The sequence below is a fragment of the Hippoglossus hippoglossus genome, chromosome 13 (assembly GCF_009819705.1).
Source record: "Hippoglossus hippoglossus isolate fHipHip1 chromosome 13, fHipHip1.pri, whole genome shotgun sequence".
Taxonomy (NCBI): domain Eukaryota; kingdom Metazoa; phylum Chordata; class Actinopteri; order Pleuronectiformes; family Pleuronectidae; genus Hippoglossus; species Hippoglossus hippoglossus.
In genome coordinates, this window is record NC_047163.1 from 18,508,465 (window position 1) to 18,517,544 (window position 9,080).

The 9,080-nt window shown below is 40.4% G+C and overlaps 1 protein-coding gene across 1 annotated transcript; it reads left to right on the forward strand.

Moving 5' to 3' along the window:
* The first annotated feature begins 215 nt into the window (after nt 1-215).
* aipl1 (aryl hydrocarbon receptor interacting protein-like 1) lies at nt 216-7,780 on the forward strand. The gene is made up of 6 exons (XM_034605346.1): nt 216-324; nt 4,168-4,347; nt 6,239-6,427; nt 6,514-6,690; nt 6,884-7,025; nt 7,508-7,780. Exons 1-6 carry the CDS (start codon nt 220-222, stop codon nt 7,705-7,707), a joined length of 993 nt encoding a protein of 330 aa, XP_034461237.1. The 5' UTR covers nt 216-219; the 3' UTR covers nt 7,708-7,780.
* The last annotated feature ends 1,300 nt before the right edge of the window (nt 7,781-9,080 follow it).

The following is a 9,080-nucleotide window of genomic DNA, read 5'->3' on the forward strand; positions in this document are numbered from 1 at the left end:
GCGATCTGTATCTCCTCCTTTCTGGATGTTTCTGATGATTCAGAGAAAGTGCTGATGATGACTGACTAATGCCAGAAGGAGTTTCTAATCTCATTATCCCAAACCCAAACTAATCCGCCATGGACAACACCTCCAACTCATACAGACACATGTTGCATGATACATGCCAGATATACTGTGCGTGTGCATGATAACATCAGGTGAGCCATTCCAATAAAGATGTCGGATATTCAGGATACGCTGCTGCTGGGATCAGAGGGAATCAAGAAAACAATCCTGCATGGAGGCACAGGAGACATTCCTAAGTTCATCACGGGGGCAAAGGTACTGTTGGCCTTTAACACTTTATCTGCACTTCACATTAATCTATGGCTACGCCCCAAATATATATGCACTTTCATTTAGGCTTTGCAGTCCTCCAGTATAAACTAGGCTGTGCGGGCCTATAACTATTTTACTATAAGTATCAAATCCAATTAAATCATCTTTCAGATAAAAATAGCAACTATGAGGGATCTTGTTCTGGACAAATGAAACAGGATGAATTCAGAAATAACTGAAAAAGCTTGTTTCTATGCTTTAAATCTAATCAGAGCTACTAATGAAACCTAACATATGCATTTGATTATCATGCACATATGACTGTGTGCAGACAAAGCAGAACAGTTTTTATCCGGAGCATAGTGAAACGATTACAAGGCGTGAAACAATGAGAGGATGTCCAGACAGAGGTTTGATGTTACAGAACACTGTGAGTATTCTGCAGCCTGGGATTTAAGCAGGACTTTTCTAACAAAGGATCAGATCAGCTGTTTGCGCATTAAGAACAATTGCTGTGTGCAGTGTCTCCCTGAGGATGTTTCTTCATATGCCCGAGCTCCATCACAAGACACACTGTTATTGGCCTGTTGAAGAGTATGACCGTAATATATTCGTACCAGGCCCAGAGGGCTGTTGCTCAGTGTGGAAGGTTTCATTACCTGTGATTTATGCATTGGTAATTATCTTGACTTGTGCCAGTTTCCAGCAGTCGTAGGATGCAGCAGCAGGATGAGTGAGGGGAGGCACGTTTATGTTTTTACAATTCCCACCGGCAGCCAGCAGAGGTTGATAGAGGATGTATATCACCCGACTTTTTTTGAGTGTTCAGTATAGGTCATAAATCTTGCCTCCTCCATGTTAGTGAATGGGACATGGACCAAACTAAAAAGTCATTTAAGGTAGTTCTCATCCCACTGTTTGTTCAAGTGTTAATTTTCTGGTAAGTTTGGTTTTATTTAGTCATTTGATGTTGTAAAAATGGGCTGAAACTTCATGATTGACAGCTGAGACTGACTCACTATTGGTCGAGCGTGTGTATCGGCGGGGCCTGGCTGCTGCAGGTCAATCACTGTGCAGACTCTGGCTCCAAATGCACAAGATGTCTGTGTCAGATCTGGGATATTTAAGCTTGCTTTCCGGATAGTGGGAGGAAGTGGAGATGTGTTGACCCTCTTTATATCACTCTACAGTAGATGTTAATATCTGTGGTAAATGTTACAGTTCCTGTATCTTTTCTTTTTTATGATTGTGGAAATCTTTGCCGGTCAAACGCATGAGCCACAAGTCAGTGAGGGCACAACATCATCTTATAGGGTTAAACAATCATTCTTGACTCATGCAGGAAGTGTATGTGAGGACACTGAAACGTTGAAATATAAGATGATGAAAAAAACTGTTTAAGTGCACACAGTTTACTTTCCATGCACATCATACAACCATGAAACCTTGTCCTGTCTGTCCCCCCTGATGTGTCTGTCGACCCTGTTAGATAACTGAGCTGTGTGAAGCTTTTGACATAGCATTGACTATTTAGACTGATGTTCAACAAAACATGTTATCTATGCCAGTCAATGAGTTTTGGCTTCTGTCAACATGTCATCTTACCATTTCATTCTATGGTATTTCTGATCACCTGCTTTTCAAGTCCATCAAACTGTGACAGTTATGTCACATTAAGAGATTTGCTGTGGGCTTTTTTTTTTTGCGATTGTCAATTTATTTAATTGCCTGAGAATATACACAGGCATAGAAAATAAGGAGGAAATGACAATACATACTTCTACATGTTGAAACAGAGGACAAAGACATAAACTAGAAAAACAAAAAGATAAAAATACAATATAAAACGAGTACACGCAACTCTGGACCTGTCGCGGTTGGTGGAGAGAGCGATCGGCGACTGGGCACACGGCTCCGCGTTGCATGTGTTTTGCACACTGCGGGAAGGATAAACGCTTCACTTCCTGCGTCTGTCACGCGACGTCAATCCTTGTCTACTAATTGCGCAGGACAGAAAAAAAAATTAAATACGGACAAATAAATACAATAAAATCCGTCCGTCTGTCCGTATTTTTTTTCTTTTTTGGACGGACAGACGGACGGATTTTATATATATTTTTTGTTTTCGTCCGTCTGTCTGTCCAAAAAAATAAAAAATACGGACAGACAGATGGACGAAAACAAATTTAAAAAATAAAATCCGTCCGTCTGTCTGTCTGTCTGTCCGTATTATTTTTTTTGGGACGGACAGACGGACGGATTTTATTTTTTAAATTTGTTTTCGTCCATCTGTCTGTCTGTATTTTTTATTACGGACGAAAAAAATAAAATAAAAATAAAATCCGTCCGTCTGTCCGTCCCAAAAAAAATGTATATGGACAGACAGACACGTTCGTCCGTCCAAAAAAAAAATTATAGGGACAGACAGACGGACGAAAAAACAAACAAATTATTTAGGTTGCTACGTTGTAGCACTAACGGGCCCGAGCACACGCATTTTTAAGCCTGTTGCGGTTAGTGGAGAGAGCAATCAATGACCAAGCGCACATCTCCGTGTAGGTAGGTGGCGCTATGACACTGAGGAAATATTGACACATAGAGCCGTTCAGGCTTGGACTCTGATCACGAGACAGACGTTTGGTGGTGATAGGACAATGCACAGTGGAGTTATGACAACATTGTCTCCTTTGGCGAAGGATGAACCTTCACTGCACCTCAATGTTTACACGGTTTGAGGAAATGTCACAATTCTGAGTCATTGGATCATTCTGACCATGATCCAATGACTTGACTGAGCTCTTTTGAGCTGTATATTGTAAAGCAGCCAGGAGTAGTTCATCAAAGTATAAAACATGTCACTTCCTGTAGCCAGCAGGTGGCGCTGTGATTTTAAGTCATGATTTATGTGTAGATGTCATCAGGCCGGGACTCTTGTCTTACATGACTAGTTTGGACTCAATTGGACCAAATATGTCCGAGATACAGAACCTCATGTTTTGATGGCGTGTAATCAAACTTTGATGTCACGCCACGGTCACACCGTGTGATGAAATCAAATATACCGAGGTAGTTTATATCTCCATCTTGTTGTGATGACACTCACCTCAATTTGAAGTTGATCTGATGAAAGCTCTACGACAAGTTCGTCAAAGTAAAAATTTGGAATATGACCAAAATGGCCTTAAATCCAAAATGGCAGGCTTCCTGTTGCTTTTTTCAAATTGCACCTCTGACTTTTTTTGTTTGTCTGGTCATGATACACCTGGGCTACGATTTTTGTGAAGATCGGTGAAAGCTAACTGAGGGGCTTTTCCTTAGATGGCGCTGTTGAGCCATTTTTCCACGCCCATTTCAAATTACTCCAGAATACAATTACTTTTGGGGGTTTTGAATTCCCTGCAAACTTTGGTAACAATTTGAACATGTCTAGGCCCTGAAAAAGCCCCAAAAGGGAAATACAACTCCTTCGAAATACAATAGGACCTCCCACCGTAGGTGCCCTAATTAGGCTGTGTTGTAATGGGACCAAAGGAGCAAATACATACAATATGTGTATATATTTATAAGAGAGTTCACATAGAGGGGGGCTGAGTCTTGGAGTTAAGGTCCATTAATGTAGTGAAGCAGAGAACAGGAGATGTGTTATGCTGCCACCAGAACAAACATTTGATCTGTGAGTGATAGAGTGTAAGCTGCCTGCCACTGTTGGACCAGCAGTCTCCTACACAACATGGCAGTGGTCTGGACTCATTCAGTAAATCCAAGGAAGCAAGGCACAATTTGTCCCACAGTGTGTGCTTTTAAAAATCAAGCTTCGTACAGTTAATTTGGTTCTTTTTCCTCCAGGTGACGTTTCATTTCCGCACCCAGCTGTGTGATGATGAACGCACAGTAATAGACGACAGCAAAGTGGTGGGGACGCCCATGGAGATCGTGATCGGCAACATGTTCAAACTGGACATATGGGAGACTCTGTTGGCCTCCATGAGGATCGGTGAGGTGGCGGATTTCTGGTGTGACATCAGTGTGAGTGTTTTTATGTGGGACCTTGTCTTTTGTTTGATTTTAAAGCACAGTGGATTATATCTTTTACAGTCTGAGACATGTGACTGTGCACGTTAGACATCACGCTGCAGATGTGGAGGTCACAGTCTCTGATTTCAATAACAAGCAACAAATCAACACAATAACACATGTTTTATGTGCCACAATTATACATTTACAGCTGAGACATAAAGCACAAGCATATTTTTCAACCATCCTAAAATAACTCACATGGTCATAAAAATAGAAAATCAATATGGAGGCAGGTTATAGGAGAGAAAGTATCACTATACATAATATTTCCGAGGCGAACCTTCTCCTTCCGTTCACTTACAATCTTGTCCGGTGGCAAGCAAATCCACAGCAACACCAGTGAACTTTGACCCTTCGGCTGCAAAGAGTTGACGTATGACAGATGATCACAACTTCCTCAAAACTGGATCAACAGGCTACACCAAGCAGAAACACTTACATAATTATAATAACAATAATATATTTGAATATTAACAAACAATCCAAACCCAGTTACAGTTTGAATTCCCTGCATAATTCTGTGTGAGTAATCTTTTGTTTGTTTCTGTGGAACCTCTCCCTGTTCTAAAAGCTCACGCAGATATTTGGCACATAAACATGTACGCAACAACACAATTGTTGTGATGCAAACATACCTCGTGTGTGTGTGTGTGTGTGTGTGTGTGTGTGTGTGTGTGTGTGTGTGTGTGTGTGTGTGTGTGTGTGTGTGTGTGTGTGTGTCAGAGACAGATGGATTGAGGCATATTGTTATTAATCTGCAGCTGCCTCACTTTCCTCTAATCGGCTCTGATTCCTGCTGAATCAGCACTCCGCTGACTCCCCTCCACTCTGATTAGATGTGATTGAGGCTTAGCATTTCATCACTCTCACTCTGAGCAACATGGCCGCTCGACACTCACTCTACTGTAAACCCTCTGTAGTGTCACTGCCGCCCAGTGGAGGCCAAAGTTAACATGTTGAACAGAGGAAACAGATCGCAGATGATGTGAAACTGCTCATAATGAAACTTTTATTTGATCAGTTTAATGTGAAATTAATCTATCTATCTATCTATCTATATTTCTCATGAATGGAATATATGTGTAAGTAAAGGAATTGTGGTCTGTGCATAACTTATTTTCACATGACCACTGACCAGGAATTAAAGTATCAGAATTAAAAAATAACATTCTTTCCTATTTTCTGTTATGTGTGGCATTATAACAATGTAACAAAGGTAATTTTATAAATGCAAAAATAGACTCTGATTTGGTTAATGGTAAAAAGCAATATAAAATAAAACTAGAATGGTTGTCAGTAGAGTTTATACCTCCGCAAAGGACCAACGGTCCCCTTATGAAACCAATTCACAATAATTCACTTGATCCATCTCACAATATTAAAGAAAATGAAAATAAATATCTAGATTCTCCTTGAGTTATTTCCTAACCCATAACACATCCTTCCACCAAGTTTTTATGGTATCTGTCCAATAGTTTTTGTGTAATCTTGCTAACTATCAGACAGACAAAAAAAAAAAACAGATTAAAGAAATCATAACATAATAATAAAATGTTTTATCCGAAACAAAGTTTTTCCATTGCGGAGTTTTTAGAGTAGTAAGCTGCGTTTAAAGTAAGAAAAAAATTAGATGAAATGATGGCAGGGTTGGTCTTTGACGGTCATGGTGATTCCTGCAAAGTCTGAGGAAAAATCTAAAGCTACTTACATTACGAAACTCTAATGTCACTGTCCCCTCAGTCACCTTGAGTCTAAACTGAAGACCACTTATTAATAGTCAGACCATTATTATTTACTGATTTCATTCATAATTTTGACTTGTGTTAACCATCTTCTCCAGCACACTGGCGTTTACCCACTTGTCTCCAAGAGTATGCGACGCATTGCTGAAGGCAAAGACCCTGTCGACTGGCACATCCACACGTGTGGCATGGCTAACATGTTCGCCTACCACAGCCTTGGCTACGACGACCTGGATGAGCTCATGAAGGAACCCAAACCTCTGTACTTTGTCCTCGAGCTGCTCATGGTGAGGAAAGACTCGGCACAACCACGCAGGTTTGAACGAGGATGTTATGTGTGACTTGTGGAATCAAACTCCCGTGCATTTTGCAGGTGCAGCAGCCCAGTGAGTACAACAGGGAGTCGTGGGCTCTGAGCGATGAGGAGAGGCTGAAGATTGTTCCTGTGCTGCATGGCCAAGGGAACAAGCTCTACAAACAGGGACGCTATCAAGACGCTACGCAAAAATACAAGGAGGCCATCATCTGCATCAAAAATGTTCAGACTAAGGTCATTACATCAAATGAGATGCTGTTAAATAGAAAAGAAAAATGTATGGATTCAATTCAAATTTGAATGGATGGATGGATGGATTCAATAGAAATATGAATGGATTGATGGATTCAATTAAATTCAAATTTGAACGTATGGATGGAGCTTACAGTATGAATAGACATAGATATTCACTATGTTCGCCCTTCAGGAAAAATCTTGGGAGGTCCCCTGGTTGAAACTGGAGAAAATGGCCAACACCTTGACCCTGAACTGCTGCCAATGTTTGCACCGTATGGAGGAGTACTACGAGGTCATCGAGCACACCAGTGACATCATCAATCAGCACCCAGGTTAGGCACTAAAGGACAGACGTGTGATGAAGGAGTAACAGTGGCGTTTTTAAAGCAGAAATACGTTGTTTTAAAAAAGTACATAATCACATTCCAGTTGGTTGATTTTATGAGTGTGAGAGACTGGTCGTGCCGTGTAAGTCTTACTACAGCCTCTCAGTTTATCCAGCCTTTAACAAGCTGGCTATGTTTTTTTTACAGTGTCTGTGCATATGTGAGTTTTTATTGTGGCTGTAAATTTACTGTATGTCTCATGTGTCTATAAAACTCTGAGCGTGTAAAAGAAGTGCAGCCTCTTTTTCAACACTATAACATGCACAGCCTATACGTCTACATGCTCATATCTTAGATGCTCATCATAAATGGTTGTTTATATTAGTAATTTGTTGCACATACTTCGTCATCTAGCCCACACTCTGCAGATGTCCTTCACGTGAAACGGCTTGCTGTCATATGTATATGTGTTCCTACTTGTCCTCCAGGTGCAATGAAGGCCTTCTACCTACGAGGGAAAGCCCACATGGAGGTGTGGAACGAGGCAGAGGCCCGGCAGGACTTCAGCAGGGTGCTGGACCTGGACCCTGGCATGAAGAAGGCTGTGAAGAAGGAACTGGCTGTGCTCAATATGCGCATGGAAGAGAAGAACCAGGAGGATAGGGAAACGTACAAGGGCATGTTCTGACCAGGACAGACTGCAGACAGGCTGGACAATTAGTGACGTGATGTGACAGAGACGGAGTGAAATTGTTGAATTAAAAATCTCAATGTTTGATGTTATTTTCAAACAATAAAATAATACATTGATGCTGGTTTAATAAATCAGGAAGTTGTATGAACACCACTCTTTAGGCTCATCTTTCTTTTTTTACCAAACCATGATTGAGACGACATTTAAGTTCAATTCACCCATATATAATCCTATCTTTAAAACGTTCTTCAGCAATATGTCATAAATGCTACTATTATCAATGCATTACATGATTTGCCTGAAAAATTATTATTACATTATTAAATAGTGTTTAAGAATAGAAAGTAATAATATCTTTGTTAGCTTTATTGTCAAGAGTTAGATAGGAAATCCATAAATCTCTCGTTAAATATGCAGCGGGAGCCAGTTTAGCTTATTTTATCTTAGTTTAGCCTAGTTTAGCTTCACTTAGTTTAGCTTAGATTATCTTTGTTTAGTTTATCTTATCTTATCTTATCTTACAGCTAGCTTGGCACTGTCCAAGAGAGAGAAAGTCTTACTAGCACATGTAAAGGTCATCGCATAACACAATCTATTTATTTAGTTTAATCCAGGTGAACAGGGTTATGTATTATTTGTAGACTGGATTAAACAAAAAAGATTTCAAACAAAGTAATTCATTACTGATAGATGGTTTGCATTTTGTCCAGAACCTGGGTGTTTCCCTTTATTTCCAGTGAGAGGTTGTGTCAGTCTTCTTATCAAACTTAGTCTCAGGGGAACAGCAAATATGTTTCCTAAAATGTAGAACTTTTCCTTTAATGCTTGTGTTTTGATCTGGAATACTCTTTTGGAATACTTCAAAAGAAACTCATCCAACCATTCATCTGTCTGTCCCAGAATAATGACAGCCTCTGGCCTCTGTTAAAGACCTGAAGTGCTGGCTATGTTCTTTTTAAAGAGTACTCCTAGAAAATCAACTTAAAACCAAATCACGTCTCAAAGTCTTGTAAGCACATTGGCCTCCCACAAGGTGGAGCTGTGACCACATCCTCAGGGTTAGCCTGAACCCTCCTGGAGAAAAGGTCCTGAGCTGCATTCACATCTTCATGAGGAGTCTGGGGGCTTGTAAAAATAAATGATGTGGCTGGTACTTGCTGTTCATCTCCCTCCTGTCTCTCCTTTGTGCAAGCCTTTACCGCAGAGTCTTTAATACAAAGTGGTGTGAGAAAAGAAAGGAAACAGGCCTAATGGAAATGAGGAGTTCTGACTCATCCTCCTCTGAGTTTCCTTAGAACCACAGAAATACACTGGAAAAAACTAATTTGAATGTTCTTAGATTGATAGTGTTGCAACACACTGAGCTC

Coding starts and splice junctions, on each gene's coding strand:
- aipl1 (XM_034605346.1), top strand. CDS start 220: ATGTCGGATATTCAGGATACGCTGCTGCTGGGATCAGAGGGAATCAAG. Junction 4,348..6,238: donor ATTTCTGGTGTGACATCAGT/GTGAGTGTTTTT, acceptor CATCTTCTCCAG/CACACTGGCGTTTACCCACT. Junction 6,691..6,883: donor TCAAAAATGTTCAGACTAAG/GTCATTACATCA, acceptor TTCGCCCTTCAG/GAAAAATCTTGGGAGGTCCC.